An 18,477-nucleotide genomic window follows, 5' to 3' on the forward strand; every position below is an offset into this window, starting at 1 on the left:
CCGATCACCCACAAGGTGGACAGACTTGGTTAAGTTATCTACGAAGTGTTCCCTTACTGAGTCTACACGTACACGTACCGCCACAAATAGAGAAAGATGGAGAAGTCTCTCAAAAACCGCAACCAAATATTAAGACTTACGTAACCACGACCACTCCGCCAGGAGTGAACGACTGAGAAGAAGAAGAATAGATTCTGAGAAGCACTGCTCTTGCTCTGGCTAGTGTTAGCAAATTCTCTCAGGTTGAGCCCGTGAGCTCACCTACCCGTCCAGACGTAGCTGGAATAGCCCCTTAGGCTCCCAACGAATAGGTAAACAGAAAAAAGAAGTTTAATACTACCCGCAATTACTCACTTCGCCCCCTCCCACGAGTATTTGATTTTTCATTATGACCTTCCTGAATCATGAAGTCCTTTGTGAACACTTTTTATATAAATATAGCTGACCCGGCAGACTTCGTCGTACCTCAATCGATAAATAACAGACCTAAACTTTTGTATAAAATAAACTTGCAACAAACAAAAGGAATTCGTCTGACGGGGGACACATCAAAGGAAAAACAAATTTGTTATTTTTATTTAATTCCGAGCATTTTCATATTTATATATCTTTTAAACCTTCTCTGGACTTTCACAAATAGTTCAAGACCAAAATTTGCCAAATCGGTCGAGCCGTTCTCGAGTTTTAGCGAGACTAACGAACAGCAATTCATTTTTATATAAATGGTATATAGATAATATATATAGATAAAATATATGGTATATAGATAAGTTATAAACATTGTCATTGACATACCAGAGAATTTGAGCCTCGGATTGATGTATTGGTTATTACGAGTAGATAGAGCATCTTAGCCGTCTCCGTGCCGTCTCCACGAGCAAACTCATGATACTAATTCCGGTTTTCAGTTTATCGTCGGCCTAGTTTCGTTCTTTCTGGCTGGTCTTTTGTGCTATCCGAGTGGCTTTTACCTGTTCTATATAAGCGCGATCGTTATTATGTAGTGATAAAGTAATAAAACGAAAAACCACTTTCGTCACATCAGTCTTTTTGCAAAGAAAACACATGAGCTAGTTGCTATAGGACTTTAATGGGGACAGTGAATCTAATTGACATTCGATTACCATGCTTATAGAGGATATAGAGAAGGAGGGCAGAAAGCTAATTATTTTTTTAAATCACGCATTAAAAATGCATTACATCAATAAAAAAATCAATTACACACACTACCGTGTTTTTGATACATACAAACACACACGCATATATACTTTTTTATTTTCATTTTGATTGCTTAGATGGTTTGACGAGCTCACAGCCCACCTGGGCTAATCTAATTGATGTTCGATAACTGTTATGTGACTGTTATTTTTAATGTGTTTATTGTATCAAGTTCTTAGTATATATTATGCTAGTATTAGAGGAGGATCAAACGAAAAAATATCGACAAAAAATAAGGGGTTTTAACAAATGTTAATAGTAAATGTGGTGATATTTATCATTACAACGAATCTAATAAGCTTGAGTGAAATGCGAATAGCGCTAACAAAATGAAGGATGATACATTTTTGCTGTTTATTTATGTATGATCCGACATTGTTCGGAGACTACGTATCGTAATTTAATACTGGGTAAGGACGGATATTCTGCCCGTTTTTTATCGTATTTTTTTGCCTAATTAGTTTCGGTTTGAAGGGTGAGAGAGCCTAATATTCTACGACAGAGAGTTGGACCGTACCATCTCTCAAGTTCAGTGGCGACATTAACGTTCTTGTATCCATTATGTTGTATGTATTCCGTGAGCTAGTTTACTGATCTAAGATAGTAAAAATCAAAGTATATTCTTTAGTTTTTGTAAGTCGTAAAAACAATTTGAATAATCTATAAATTTATACGTGAACCAAAAATGTTGTATCCCTTTTTACGAAAATTGCGTGGATGGAGGAGTATGAAATTTCCCACACTTAAAGATAATATAGAGAAGTAGTGCAGAATGCTAATTTTTTTTTTAGATTATGCATTCAATATGCAATCAATAAAATCATGCAATAAAAAAAATTATGCAAAAAAATGCATCAATAAAAAAACAATTACACACACTACCATGTGTTTGATACACACAAACACACAGGCATACTCTTTTGTTTATTGTCAAACTTTTGATATTGCTTAGTCTGTGGTGAAATTGAGAATAAATTAACATCCTTTGTCTTTAATATTATTTGTCTATAGTATATTCTTGGCAAAATCTGTTTTATTTTATTTTATTTTTTTATTGCTCTTGTAGGCAGACGAGCATATGGCCCACTGATGGTTGGCCATATGCTCGATTGGTTACCGTCGCCCATGGACTTCAGCAATGGCAGGGGCAGAGCCAAGCCGCTGCCTACAAAGTATATAGACGTATAATAAATAGTCTTTGACAATAGAACCCTAATAATGTTCAAACTTATAATTTCAGTTAATTATAGTCGAATTTTGACTACTGGGAGACCACTAGTTATTATTATTGTTCGATCATGCGTTTATTATTTATGATATGTCGAAAACTTTACAATCGTCCGTGACCACGGAAACTGTAAGTAGCCGAAAAGTGAGATAAAACTGTAAAATTTAAATTAACTATAAAAAATAAATTCGTTCATAGATATTTTCTGTTAAAAAATGCAGAACATATTCTAATTAGGAACTCATAGTCGAGATGGCGTTATGAACAGTAATTGGTAGCATAATTGTACACTGAGAAAATCTACAATGAAACTGAACAGTTATGAAGACATTAGATGCATTCAGTTAAAGTTGCTTTTTGTTTAATTAAAATTGCACTGTGAATATTGTTCGAGATTAAAAAATACCCGCAATAGCTGGAGCGTGTTCTTTTTGTGTGCATCCAGAATTGGTCATTTTCAGACTTTCGAGAATATTCAGGGGATTTATTTTGAGTCATGTTTCAAATTATCCAGACTGGAATATGCTTGTTGTCTTCTAGCTCAGTTTAATGTATACATTTATAAGATTGACGCTTGAAGATTTAATAGTTAAGTTTGTATCATCCCGCGTAGGTATTACTGATGTGAGCCATCAAACGGCTGGTTTTACTAGTAAAACAGCCTATGTTATAATGTAATTGCGATTGTAATCTCATTTCTCAAGGGTCTCAATCAGGATCTGATGCCCATTGGCTTGTGAATCCAAAAATATCAGGTGACTCTCTCTCCATACTACCTGGACTCACTGCGTTCATCCACAGTTTCCAGAGATCTTTTTTGCCACGTACCATCCGGCTTTGGAATGAGTCTCTCTCCTCGGTGTTTCCCGAGCGCTAAGAAATATCCTTCTTCAAACGAGGCTTGTGGAGAGTACTTAACAGTAGGCAGCGGCTAGGCTCTGCCCCTGGCATTGCTGAAGTCCACGGGCGGCGGTAACTACTCACCATCAGGTTGGCTGTATGCTCGTCTGCCTACAAGAGCAATGAAAAAAATATTAAAATTTTATTCTTCTTCCTAGCGTTGATACTCCTGAATGCTGAGGGTCGTGGCTTCCTTTAACAACTTTCTCCTGGATTACCTTGCCACTCCTGCCTATATTCGGCTGTGTGGATAGCAACGTGGACTGAAGCGGTGAGAGTGGATAAAATTTTAAAATTTTCTTTGTTTGTTTCAGATATTCAAGCAATGAAACGCAAACGGTGTAGAGGCTACTTCGTTATCTGCTGATGTGATCGACCATGCCGTCTGCCGTCGCGACCATGCGCTACGCACTCCTATGCTTGCTCTCCTTCTCGCTCAGCACAACCTTCGCTTTCGTGCTCGACAAGCAAAACCCATACTCCCAATTCAGGAAGTGGAACGCGGGCCTCAACGGAACCATAGAAATTGAATTCAAAACCGACCAGCCGAACGGTTTACTTTTGTATACGGACGACGGTGGCACTTATGACTTTTTCGAATTGAAACTCGTTAATGGAGGTTTGAGATTGAGATACAATTTGGGAGGCGGCGCGCAGATTTTAACTGTCGGAAATAATCTCAATGATGGACATTGGCACAAAGTTCAGGTAAGGTTGAAATGTCAGCCATTATAAGAAATATTTAAAGACTCTCCAACTCCGGAATCTTAACTATACAGATATTTATATGGAGCCCAATAAATTCTTGTCATTGGTCCGTTTAAATGGTAACCTATCTATCCCCTACTATCGCCCTAATTCCCATCTATCTACCGAGTGTTGTTGTTGTTGTGAGTTTTGCACTACAATGCAGCTAATCTATATGAAACGTTCATGATTTGAAGTCCGTAAAACTTTCTTGTTTTTTATTTAATCGAAAACGCCACAGAAGATGACTATTTACTGGTAGTAGGACCTCTTGCACTGGTGGTAGAACCTCTTGCTTACTGGTGGTAGGACCCCTTGTGAGTCCGCACGGGTAGGTATCACCAACCTGCCTATTTCTGCCATGAAGCAGTAATGCGTTTCGGTTTCAAATGGGGGCAGCCGTTGTAACAACCTATACTGAGACCTTAGAACTCATATTTCAAGCTGGGTGGCGGCATTTACGTTGTAGATGTCTACGGGCCCCGGTAACCACTTAACACCAGGTGGGCTGTGAGCTCGTCCACCTATCTCTGCAATAAAATAAATAAATAAACGTAGGGTTCCTAAGTTGCTTATCAATTTTGATTCGGGGGAGAATGGTCACAAACGACTGCACCATTGTTTGGTATCGAAAGGGGTGGTAAAGATTTCACCATTAAAGGGAAATAAATTAAAGATTTAAGAAGATAATTATTATTTATCTCACTCTTTGGTATTGGTTAATGATCAGACATCCTGTGAATCGGAGCCAGAATTTTGGTTCAAGATATTTGGTGTTCCGGGTGCCGGGTGCGTTTGCTTTTGGTTTTTCTGATACCCTAAGCCGGGGCTTAGGAGTTGCTCAAGGAGTGACTGTATATGGAACGTTTTATTTAGCTTTGACTCTTGATCAGGTGGCCCGAAGAGACGAGCACACAACCTTGACAGTGGACGGCATCAGCCAAACGAAAACGTCTAGAGGAAAAGAATTCGCCTTCGGGAAGTTCACAACCAACTCTGATGTCTTCGTCGGCGGGATTCCACCGTCGTGAGTACTTTATCAATTTAACTTCTCCTTTAGGCCCATACAAACTAACGACACGTGCTGGATAGAATACGAGAAAAATAATCCATAAAATCCGTCAATTCGTAGGCCATGTAGAGACATTTCACAAGGTCGTATTATTTGCGTAATTACTGGTGGTAGGACCTCTTGTGTGTCCGCACGGGTAGGTATTACCGCCCTGCCTATTTCTGCCGTGAAGCAGTAATGCGTTTCGTGGAAGTTTGGGGTAGCCGTTGTAACTATACTGAGATCTTACAACTCATATCTCAAGGTGTGTGGCGGAATTTACGTATGTCTATGGGCTCCAGTAATCACCTAATGCCAGGAGGGCTGTGAGATCGTCCATCCATCTATGCAAACAACAAGGTTTTGACAGTCAAGTTGTGACATGTCCTGTCTGTCCGAGTAAACTAAATTAACTAATTAACTAAACTAATTAAAAAAAAACTAAAAAACTAAATTAATAAAAATAAATAAATAAACTCGAAGTCTCAGTTGTATAGCAGCTGTTTCACACGACAGCTTCCCGGTAGGATCAAGCAGCCACGTCTGTGTTACCCGTGTGGGTAACCGATAATATGCTACCCGACCAATTATTTAACACGGCATACGAAGTAATTCTACCTTATGGAAACTAACATACCATAAAAATAAAGCTGTGTTTTAGTGGCCAATTGAAATAAACCATTGTTTTAATAGTAACTATTGACGAAGAGAAGATATCCAATAAAACTTTAACCGCATCTAAGATAATTCGAAAGACATCTTCCATATAAATTCTGAATAACAACATTCAGACTCCCAGATTAGTGAGCAATGGAATCGGCTGGGTGAAGATCATTCAGATTAGTTTGTCAAAAACTTTGTAAAGATTAGAGCGTCTACAATTATATCTTCATACACAATTTTATATTCAAAGCTTCATGTATAGACAATATCGTTGAACATTTGTTTTAAAATAGTAGTCCAATTTTAAGGTTAGAATAGTGTTTTTCTATGAATTCGATTATTTTACATTATGTGAAGTCGATGGCCCTATTCTCATCTCCAAATATACATAAATTATTGCTCTAGATGAGAAATTCAATTCACGTCCCATAGCGATGTGATTCGCGACAAGTCGAAATTATATATTTTCAGTTTGTTTCAAAATTTCTTTACGGAATTCTTAATAGCGTACGTAACATGAATAAACTTTATTATGAATACTTTTTGAAGGAGAAAAATCTTTTTATAATACAAACCTTTTCCAAATGAAGAAACCTTTGACACTAACCAATTATAGAGAAAAGAATGGCTATACTTAGATCAAGTACATCGTGTGGGATGAATACAAGGCCTAAAATAGCCTTCAAATATATTTTCACATTCATTTGCCGCTACTACGCATTTTCATTGATGATTCTTAATCATCTAAAGTTCGGGTTACTACAGTCACTCAGTGCATCGTCTGCGCAGTGCTGAGAATCGTGACCTTTACGGAATACATCGTGTAATAAAAATGAAACCCGCAAAATAATAATTTGCGTAATATACTGGTGGTAGGACCTCTTGTGAGTCCGCGCGGGTGGGTACCACTGCCCTACTTATTTCTGCTGTGAAGTAGTAATGCGTTTCGGTTTGAAGGGTGGGGCAGCCGTTGTAACTATACTTGAGACCTTAGAACTTATATCTCAGGTGGGTGGCGTATTTACGTTGTAGATGTCTATGGGCTCCAGTAACTACATGACACCAGGTTGGCTGTGAGCTCGTCCAACCATCTAAGTAATAAAAAAAAAGTACCAAACCGCTAACTCGTCTGTGGAATTCGAGACAAATACTTTTATACTTAATAGGAAAATGAAGTTATTATTTAATTGGTTCTTACCAAAATTTTCTCATTTCATGAATTTCCAATACTTAGGCAGAGTTGCAAGACTTATGATCACGGGTAGACGGAATAATGAGGGTAGGATGCTAGGAGCAGTCAAATCTGTGTACCATTGTTTTCGTCCGTTTTTGGGTTTTACCAATTGCATTTGCGCTGAAATATCGGGAACACGTTAAATGAGTCGTCTATTATCAAAGGTGGCAATCTGTGCATTTGATTTGAATATAATCGTCTCCTTCAAAGAATACGGTTCAAAACCTGCATTAAATAAAGGTTAATACTTAACCTGTTATTTATCTAAGATGTCGTTCAGAAGAGTTTTGTAACTGCCAATGGAATACAAAGTCAATAATTCGTTTTTCTGATTTACCAATAATTGTCCAAAAGTCACATTGCCGGCTTTGATAATAGTCCGACTCAAATGTGAAAATCCTGGTAATATAGGTAGCCGTGAACGTTCTAAAGAATTTAATGGCCATCTTTGGAGAGCTTTGCAGTATTAAATGTGTCTTTATAAAACTATTTTTCAGGCGACACGTCTCGTCTAAATTATCACAGATCCTTCGTCTTTCAATAATGAATGCATTCAGAATTGTCGTCACGTTCGAAAGTTTCTTGGCGTCGGGCCCGTATGCGAAACTCTAAGTTGATTTACGAATGTTTCACTAGAAGCCGGAGAGTGGGTAGAGTGGGTAGAGTAGGGAGAGTGGGGAGAGCGGGGCTCTGCTTTAAAACTGTACGCTGCCCGATAAATTGAGTTTTAAAATGTCAATTGGGAATTGTGGAACTTGAATTTTGACTACGTATTTATATGCTATGAATCTGCTACGATCTAATGAGGAAGCTGATGTTCTTGTATATTGCTCGTGGTACAAAATGCTGTATCTAGATCATCAGTGAAATTATGTGTCGGCCAATTACTGATGTTAAACTTATATATATTAAAAAGTAAAGAAAACACGCTTAAATAGCGAATAAATAGCGTTTCTGTCGCTTCTGAATGATGTCTGTGAAAATAACGTTCAAAGGTTTCGTTACATACAAACAAACAAACAAACAAACATACACACACACACACACACACACACACACACACACACACACACACACACACACACACACACACACACACAAACACACGTGTACATTGCTTGCAACCATAGTAATAAAAAGCGCGTATTTTTTAAATCTATAATAAAAATAAATTTTAATATGAATAAATCTATGAAAAATCCAATTAGTTTGTTTGTTCCAGACATAATTATGTGTTCGCGTAATGTTTTAGTTTATTTATTTATTTATAACTTTATACACTTGACAGTATAAAGGCAGACTTAATGCCATAGGCATTCTCTGACAGTCTACCTTAGGGGAGTGCAGAGATAAACCTTGGTAGGTGAAGTGTTATAGTGATATTAGAGGTACTTAAGCATATGTATATATATATAACATACATAATATTTATATATACAAATACTCGTACTTAAATAAATTCATATACATTCGTTGAAACTTTGAACATTTGTGTTTGGGTAATTAATGGAAGGTTTATAATTGCTGTAACTGTAAAGATTTGCCTAGATGTGTGGACGAGCTCACAGCCCACCTGGTGTTAAGTGGTTACTGGAGCCCATAGACATCTACGACGTAAATGCACCACACACCTTGAGATATAAGTTCTAAGGTCTCAAGTATAGTTACAACGGCTGCCCCATCCTTCAAACCGAAACACATTACTGCTTCACGGCAGACAAAGGCGGGGTGGTGGTACCTAACCGTGCGAACTCACAAGGGGTCCTACCACCAGTAATAAAAAATATGAAATGTAATGAAAAATAGCAATTTGTTTTTGCAAACAAAATGTAAATTTAAAATGTTGTACAATTCATGATTTGGAACAATAGACGAAACCCTTGAAGGTTACCGGCGTAAATTCTGAAGGAAATTGTGATTCTACCTCGGGGGCAACTTTTATTATTGTTACAACTGTTCTGTAACTTGTTTACGAAATCTGTTTACCGAAATTTACTTGAAGTTCGCTCATTGAATTTCGTTTTTGTAATAATTTCACTTTGCTTTTTTTTTGTTACCTGTCAGGTTTGTCCACTGTGTGAATTAATAGCGACCAGACTTCGCTATCAAGATGCAGTGAAAGCATTTAGATTTTACTTAAATAAATTTACTCATTCCACAAATAATATTTAAGTAGTATACACTTAAATAGTTTCTAGCTGAGCCCACGCGGTGTCCATAACTAGTATACCTTGTTTGCTTGTTACATTTATATTAGCGATTTTGTTTAATTGGTAAGACATTTTTGAAATTTATATAGTGTCACGAGTAACATTTTTCCACTTTATAACTATTTCATTCCATTCCATTTTATAACTAACTGGCGTATTTAGTTGGGAAAGATTAATACTCATAGATAAAATGTTTCATAGGTAAACTATTATTAACATAGGTAAAATGTTAAATTGATTAAAATATATATTTTTTTAATTTTTTTATTGGCCTTGTAGGCATACGAGTATACGGTCCACCTGATGGTGAGTGGTTACCGTCGCCCATGGACTTCAGCAACGCCAGGGACAGAGCCAAGCCGCTGCCTATAGGTGCTAATAGGTGTTATTAGCTTTTTTGTAAGACTTTTTAAGATATTTTGTCGGTCTACTTACTCGAATTTCGCAGGTAACAAATTTTCTAACGAATATTTGTGCCTAGCACACGTCCAGAAGGGACTTCCACGATTAAGGAATAACATCTTGTAATAAAAATCAAAGTCGCAAATTTATGATTTGCCTGTAGAAGGACTCCCTGTTATCTGAGTTTACACGGGTACGCACCACCCTGCCTATTCCTGCTGTGAAGCAGTAATGCGTTTCGAATTTTAGGGTGTGACAGCTGTTATATTATACAGATATTTAGACCTCCTGTCTGATGGTGGATAGTGGCATTCATATAGGCACTGTTAACCACTTAACACCAGGTGGGCTATGAACTCGTTCACCAGTCTATGCGATTAAAAAATACTAGATGATGACCTTTTTTTTTTGATAACGCCGTCTTGTTGTGTCTTTAAAGTGATTAGTTGCCCTCAATTAAGAAAAATAGTATTATTAATCGCCAATAGATGTCGGGAAGAGTTGATTATTGAAAACACGAATAAAACAACATTTTCTGAAAATAAATCGAAGCTAGATCGATTTATCGCCCCCGAAATCCCCTGTATACTAAACTTTATGAAAATCGTTGGAGCCGTTTCCGAGATTCAGATTATCGCTCGTTTAAAGGTATAAGATATAAGATACAAAGTTTCGTAGTACCTTACGTTTGCCTCAAAAGTCTTCGTTAATGTTTGTAAGCGTTCAACTATATACATAGTTTATATAACTTACAATTTATTTATATACTTACAATCAAAGGTTTATCTTAATGTACTGTGTTCTTGGTGCGACTAAAATTGGATGGATTGGTGGATTAACTAAAATTTGTATGGAAATTAAAAATTGCTTGACGATGATATATTTTACGATTATTCAGCGAATTTAAACTTTTTCATGCGTTTCGGGTTTGTTTGAATGTTGGCGAATTCAAAAATAGTTTCATTTAATGAAAAACGAGCAAGCTGTGACAGAGTCGGATTAAGAATTCGTCGACAAAGGGGAATGAACTGAGTTTACTTATAAATTATCACAGACAGTTTTTTGGATTCTGTTTTCTCTTGACTTTTTTTTTTTAATTTATGTGTTTGTCTGAAAAATGCATTATTAAAACAATTTTCAGACATCATAGGGGTGAATAACTAGGGTTATCGAGTTAAGAGAAATATTGAGTACACAAAACACGTTTGCTGTCTTAGAACAATTTCGATTCCGATAGAGGCACCCGTCACGTGCGGACGTGCTCATCGACCACTCGTTCGCCCGGTCTTTGTTCGCCCGGCTTTTGTTAGCCCGGCCATTGTTCGCGCGGCCTGTGATCGTGATACATCTGCCGACCAAGTGTTTTTCCTGGAAGCTTTTATTTGTTTCGTTTTAGTTATTTTTGTGTTCGTGGTACATTTGCCGACAAAGTGGTTTCCTGCAAGTATTTATTTGTTTTGTTTCTTTTTGTTATTTCTGATTTGTTTTGCTTTTTCTTTGTCCTGTAGTAATCGCGCCGCATTGCCACCTGTGTTCAATAGAACCGCTCAGGTCCGAGAAGTTGGGGCCTCGCCGCAAGGCGAGTGTTTTCTAAGACCCAGGGTAGCCCCACCTGGGCACGTAGACATCATGGACGCTGTATTTGCGGAATTTCTCCGGCTTCGCTACCCAAAGCTCACTTCCGAGTTTCAGGCCTTCAAGGCCGATCACACCGCGAGCCCTCTGGTGGACTCCGCCGAGCTCGCTGCTCCTGCGTCGCCTGTACCTGCGTGCAAAGCTTCTGCATCGAGCACCGCAGCCTCCGTCGTGCCTGCCGTTCCCGCGTCGCCTATACTGGCGAGTAAAACTGCTGCGTCGTCCGCCGTGGTCACCGTTCCAGCAGCGCGATCATCCGCGGCCTCCGTCGCGCCTTCCAAAACACCTACTCGTAGGTCACCTGCGCCCGCCTCCTCGTCCTCCGACTCTGACTCGGACATGGAGGTTGACCTCGCCCCCGCCTCATCGACGGATGGATTCACCCTGGTACAGAAGGGTAAGAAGCGTGCCGCGGAGTCCCGAGCTCCCGCGGCCGCTAAAATTAGCAAAGCCGCGAACGCGTCGCGCCCCCGCCCTCAGACTCCCGTTGCGCCCCCAGTCCGTGCCACTTCGTCGCCGCGTCCGGTGGCACAAAATAAAACCCAGACCCCTCCCCCGGTTATCCTTCAGGAGAAGGCAGCTTGGGATCGAGTTTGCCTGGCCCTTAAGGCCAAAAATATAAATTTCACGAATGCCCGTAACCTCGCGAACGGCATTCAAATTAAGGTTCAAACACCCGACGACCATAGGGCCCTCTCTTCTTACCTCCGCAAGGAACGTATAAGTTTCCATACTTATACGCTCCAGGAGGAGCGCGAACTCCGCGTTGTAATACGCGGAATCCCTAAAGAGTTAGATGTAGAGCTCGTCAAGGCCGATCTGTTAGAACAGGGCTTTCCAGTGAATTCTGTGCACCGTATGCACACCGGTCGCGGTAGGGAGCCATATAATATGGTTCTAGTCACCCTCCAGCCTACGCCCGAGGGTAAGAAAATCTTCAACACACAGGCCGTCTGTAGGCTCTCCGGTATCGCCGTCGAAGCCCCCCATAAAAAAGGCACTCCTAGCCAGTGCCATAACTGTCAACTGTACGGGCACTCTTCCCGTAACTGTCACGCGCGCCCCCGATGTGTTAAGTGTTTGGGCGATCACGCCACGGCCCTCTGCGCTCGCGACCAAAAAACCGCGACGGAACCGCCTAGCTGCGTCCTGTGTCAAACACAGGGTCACCCCGCAAATTACCGCGGATGCCCCCGAGCCCCGAAAATAAATCGCCGCGTCGCCCGCCAAAACCGCCTCCGAGCTTCCGGCCCAGACATCAAAGCCTCGGCACCCTCTGTGTCGCAGGCTAAGCCAGCGTTCGTTCCGGCGCCGGTGCCCAGTGTCTCGGCCTGGGCGAAACCGCTGCCGTATATGAACACGGCTACAATTCCCTCCTCCGCGATTCGTCCCGCCCCCGGGACTCGTCCCGCCCCCGCGACTCGTCCCTCTCCCGCGACCTGCCCTCCGACCGCGTCCGACAATCTCGCTTTAGCGATCGACTTCTTTCAGTCGATCAACTTTGAGCGCGTTAACGCTTTGGGCGACGCCATTCGCGCTGCCTCCACTGCACAACACTTTATCGCCGTTGTGCAAGAATACGCCGACGTATACGCGTCATTAAATACGTACGTCCTCCCCTCACTCCGCCGGTAATCAATGGCGTATATAAGTAGAGTAAAGCCCCTATCCGTAACGATAGGATTTTTTAACGCTTACGGTCTCGCAAATCAACGTGATCAGGTTTCTGACTTTTTGCGTGACCATCAAATTGATATATTTTTAGTGCAGGAGACCCTACTTAAGCCCGCGCGCCGTGACCCTAAAATCGCGAACTATAACATGGTCAGGAACGACAGGCTCTCTGCTCGTGGTGGTGGTACCGTCATTTACTATAGAAGAGCCCTGCATTGCGTCCCGCTCGATCCTCCCGCGCTCGCTAATATCGAAGCATCAGTGTGCCGAATCTCACTGACGGGACACGCGCCGATCGTTATCGCGTCCGTTTATCTTCCACCGGATAAGATCGTTCTAAGCAGTGATATCGAGGCGCTGCTCGGCATGGGGAGCTCTGTCATTCTGGCGGGCGACCTAAATTGTAAACACATCAGGTGGAACTCACACACCACAACTCCGAATGGCAGGCGGCTTGACGCGTTAGTCGATGATCTCGCCTTCGATATCGTCGCTCCGCTAACCCCGACTCACTACCCGCTAAATATCGCACATCGCCCGGATATACTCGATATAGCGTTATTAAAAAACGTAACTCTGAGCTTACACTCGATCGAAGTAGTTTCAGAGTTAGATTCAGACCACCGTCCCGTCGTTATGAAGCTCGGTCGCGCTCCCGATTCCGTTCCCGTCACGAGGACTGTGGTGGATTGGCACACGCTGGGCATCAGCCTGGCTGAATCTGATCCACCATCGCTCCCGTTTAGCTCGGACTCTACCCCGTCTCCTCAGGATACCGCTGAAGCCATAGACATCTTAACGTCGCACATCACCTCGACATTAGATAGGTCATCGAAACAAGTTGTAGCGGAGGACTTCCTTTACCGCTTCGGGTTGCCCGACGATATTAGGGAGCTCCTTAGAGCTAAGAACGCCTCGATACGCGCCTACGACAGGTATCCTACCGCGGAAAATCGTATTCGAATGCGTGCCTTACAACGCGACGTAAAGTCTCGCATCGCCGAAGTCCGAGATGCCAGATGGTCTGATTTCTTAGAAGGACTCGCGCCCTCCCAAAGGTCTTACTACCGCTTAGCTCGTACTCTCAAATCGGATACGGTAGTAACTTTGCCCCCCCTCGTAGGCCCCTCAGGCCGACTCGCGGCGTTCGATGATGACGAAAAAGTAGAGCTGCTGGCCGATACATTGCAAACCCAGTGCACGCCCAGCACTCAATCCGTGGACCCTGTTCATGTAGAATTAGTAGACAGTGAGGTAGGACGCAGAGTCTCCTTGCCACCCTCGGATGCGTTACCACCCGTCACCCCGATGGAAGTTAAAGACTTGATCAAAGACCTACGTCCTCGCAAGGCTCCCGGTTCCGACGGTATATCCAACCGCGTTATTAAACTTCTACCCGTCCAACTCATCGTGATGTTGGCATCTATTTTCAATGCCGCTATGGCGAACTGTATCTTTCCCGCGGTGTGGAAAGAAGCAGACGTTATCGGCATACATAAACCCGGTAAACCAAAAAATCATCCGACGAGCTACCGCCCGATTAGCCTCCTCATGTCTCTAGGCAAACTGTATGAGCGTCTGCTCTACAAACGCCTCAGAGACTTCGTCTCATCCAAGGGCATTCTCATCGATGAACAATTCGGATTCCGTACAAATCACTCATGCGTTCAACAGGTGCACCGCCTCACGGAGCACATTCTTGTGGGGCTTAATCGACCAAAACCGTTATACACGGGAGCTCTCTTCTTCGACGTCGCAAAAGCGTTCGACAAAGTCTGGCACAACGGTTTGATTTTCAAACTATTCAACATGGGCGTGCCGGATAGTCTCGTGCTCATCTTACGGGACTTCTTGTCAAACCGCTCTTTTCGATATCGAGTCGAGGGAACCCGCTCCTCCCCACGACCTCTCACAGCAGGAGTCCCGCAAGGCTCTGTCCTCTCACCCCTCCTATTTAGCTTATTCGTCAATGATATTCCCCGGTCGCCGCCGACCCATTTAGCTTTATTCGCCGACGACACGACTGTTTACTATTCCAGTAGAAACAAGTCCCTAATCGCGAAGAAGCTTCAGAGCGCAGCCCTAGCCCTAGGACAGTGGTTCCGAAAATGGCGCATAGACATCAACCCAGCGAAAAGTACTGCGGTGCTATTTCAGAGGGGAAGCTCCACATGGATTTCCTCCCGTATTAGGAGGAGGAATCTCACACCCCCGATTACTCTCTTTAGTCAATCCATACCCTGGGCCAGGAAGGTCAAGTACCTGGGCGTTACCCTGGATGCATCGATGACATTCCGCCCGCATATAAAATCAGTCCGTGACCGTCCCGCGTTTATTCTCGGTAGACTCTACCCCATGATCTGTAAGCGGAGTAAAATGTCCCTTCGGAACAAGGTGACACTTTACAAAACTTGCATAAGGCCCGTCATGACTTACGCGAGTGTGGTGTTCGCTCACGCGGCCCGCACACACATAGACACCCTCCAATCTCTACAATCCCGCTTTTGCAGGTTAGCCGTCGGAGCTCCGTGGTTCGTGAGGAACGTTGACCTACACGATGACCTGGGCCTCGAATCTATTCAGAAATACATGAAGTCAGCGTCGGAACGGTACTTCGATAAGGCTATGCGTCATGATAATCGCCTTATCGTTGCCGCCGCTGACTACTCCCCGAATCCTGATCACGCAGGAGCCAGTTACCGTCGACGCCCTAGACACGTTCTTACGGATCCATCAGATCCAATAACCTTTGCATTAGACGCCTTCAGCTCTAACACTAGGAGCAGGCTTAGGGACCTCGGTAACCGTACTCGTCGAACTCGACAAAGAGTTCGCCGTGCAACCTAACCCATGAATCAGCTCGCTGAGTTTCTCGCCGGATCTTCTCAGCGGGTCGCGATTCCGATCCGGTAGTAGATTCATTCGCGAAGCAATTGCTCTTGAGTTGTTAGGTCTCCTTCGGAGGCGCTCGGGCAGTTGTTAGCTAATCCCGCCCCTCTTGGCTGAGCCTTTGCTCGCCCACCTGTCCTGGTGAAACTGGAAAGGCCTTCGGGCCACCAGTAAAGTATCAATCATAAAAAAAAAAAAAAAAAAGAACAATTTCGAAATCTTCTCTAGACGTTAGCAAACGAAAGCGAGTGACAGTTCTTAGGATGGAGGCACTGCTCTTCAAGAAGGCTGGTTGGTAAGTGTAATGGCGTCCACGCGCCTCCATCGGCTAGGCTCTGTCGTGGCACGAAGTTAGCCGAGTTCCGACGACATTACGATCGTGTTGTCACCTCTCGGGAATCGTGCTGCGTTTCGTTTTGCTACCAAACTAATGACCATCTCCGACATATATATTGAGGTTGGCGCTACGTCACTATGTAGTTAACTAAAAATAGTTAGTTAACTCCATTATCCAATTTCCATAATCTTTGTATGTCAACAACTATTTAAGACGGTATTCAAGAGAATTCATGACTAAGCTACCCCCACATTCTACTATAAATACGAGTGACTATTGTCGCACAAAATATTCCGGTTCAAGCCATAGATAAATACACTTAAATTAGTTTGTTCAATCTGTCACAATGGAAGGCAATGATAATGATGAAGAAAATGGCGTCAGAAACGGTGACGTCATCAACCTTAAGAACACCACGGTACCAGCCAATATCCGTCTACTATAATATTTGTTTCCTGACACTTAATGTAGTCTATGTTTGAGAGTGCCACGAAAAGCCTAGTCTATAGATACCGTCGATTAACATTTTAAATTCGCCGCGAGTCTTGCTGAATCAAGCCCCGTACTACACTGTAATTGGTTAGAACGTTTTCAATCGATTCCAATTCACGCTACATGTTAGTAAATTGCAGCCGATGGAGTTTATATCGGACGTAAAGCACATTCATTGGTCGTTTTCAATTTCTTTATGACGTAACATGGGCTGGTTTTGTAGTGGAGGTACATTGTGGGTTACAATTTTTTTTAATCGACTAGTTTTTGGCTTAGAGTAGGATACTGACCTTATTTAATCGGTTAATCTGCTGTGGACTTAGTAGCCTTTAAATGCCGTCTCATGTTACGTTTTCTAGTTCGTGAGTGCCAATCGCTATACCGGTTATCGTTCTCGTCGAACCCATTACTTGCGATCAAGGGCTCTGCGAGTAAATTAACCCACAGACACAGCCCACTGATTTCCTCGCCGGTTCTTCTCAGTGAGTCGCCTTTCCGAACCTGTGGTAGATTCTATGAAGACTGCTCTTGCTAGGATTAGTGTTAGCAACGTCGTCAGGTTTGAGCCCCATACGCTCACCTACTTGTTAGGGTTACGCTGAAATGGCCTCTCAAGGCTATCATCTTAGGTAGGAAAAAAGAAAAAGAGCAATTTTTGGAACGAAGTTCCTTATGGGACGATGCGGAGGGGTACCCTAACCGGGAAAAAAGTCCATAACGTGTGATTTTTATTAGGAATGCACACAGTGTACGACTTAACTTTGAAATAACGTATAAAAAAATAACATACTTTTTTATCATTCATTGACCACGATCTCAGAGCGTTCGTTTGCGCAATACACTAACTCTTATTTATGCAAACAACCGTGAATGAAGTGTACCACAATAAGTTCGCACGTTACCGAATGACCGTGGGTTGTTGCGAAACCTCCAGTTTTATTTCCTTTATACCTCGAATAAAACTTAAAATTAATATTTTTATAATAAGGAACTTCGTTCCTATCCACTGTCCCACGATACCACACATTATTTTTCCCCCCGTCGACTATTCAGTGAGCTATGCTTGGAGCTTTCAACGTGATCTAATCAGTGACGAGGAGCTTCGAAACGTTGCTAAAGTCGCCGAGAACGTCCCACATTCGACCCTTATTCAAGTTATTGATATTCGAAAGGCACACCCGCAGAAAGAGCGCTACTGTTACACGGGACCTATTAGCGAACGAAACGTGACCGGTTTTTGCAAACGCATCGTAAAAAGTCCTGTCAAATTTCGAGTAATGCAATATGATGTTTCGCGAACAATAACTTTAGTTGGTAAGGATACTTTGTGCTTATTTGGGTTGGCGTTCGTTTGCCTCTAGCCGAATCTAAAGTATATGCATGGAACTCTGCCTTGCTTGAGTAATTAACACATTTTTTTATTGCTTAGATGGGTGGACGAGCTCACAGCCCCCATCTTCGACGTAAATGCGCCACCCACCTTGAGATATAAGTTCTAAGGTCTCAAGTATATTTACAGCGGCTGCCCCACCCCTCAAACCTAAACGCATTACTGCTTCACGGCAGAAATAGGCAGGGTGGTGGTACCTACCCGCGCGGACTCACAAGAGGTCCTACCACCAGTACCTACCTACAACTCTATTATGTATAGCAATAATAACTAATTATAGCTGGAAACAAATCACGTATAGTCATCCGGCCCCAAATTAGGATTCTCTGTGTTATGGATCCCAGGGAATGACATACATACTTGTATACGTTTAAATATATACATAAATAAAGAAATAGAGTATTAAG

General features: G+C 42.3%; 1 protein-coding gene across 2 annotated transcripts in view; it reads left to right on the forward strand.

The window, feature by feature from the left end:
• LOC101744215 (neurexin 1) overlaps positions 1-18,477 on the forward strand; it is a 193,118-nt gene that overhangs the window by 35,497 nt on the left and 139,144 nt on the right. For both annotated transcript variants that reach the window (XM_012688613.4, XM_012688612.4), the window contains exons 2-3: positions 3,661-4,054; positions 4,987-5,120. In XM_012688613.4, the coding sequence (XP_012544067.2) occupies positions 3,725-4,054; positions 4,987-5,120 (464 nt within the window). In that variant the 5' untranslated portion in view covers positions 3,661-3,724. The remainder of the gene's footprint in view (positions 1-3,660; positions 4,055-4,986; positions 5,121-18,477) is intronic.

This window comes from Bombyx mori, chromosome 25 (genome assembly GCF_030269925.1).
Source record: "Bombyx mori chromosome 25, ASM3026992v2".
Taxonomy (NCBI): Eukaryota; Metazoa; Arthropoda; class Insecta; order Lepidoptera; family Bombycidae; genus Bombyx; species Bombyx mori.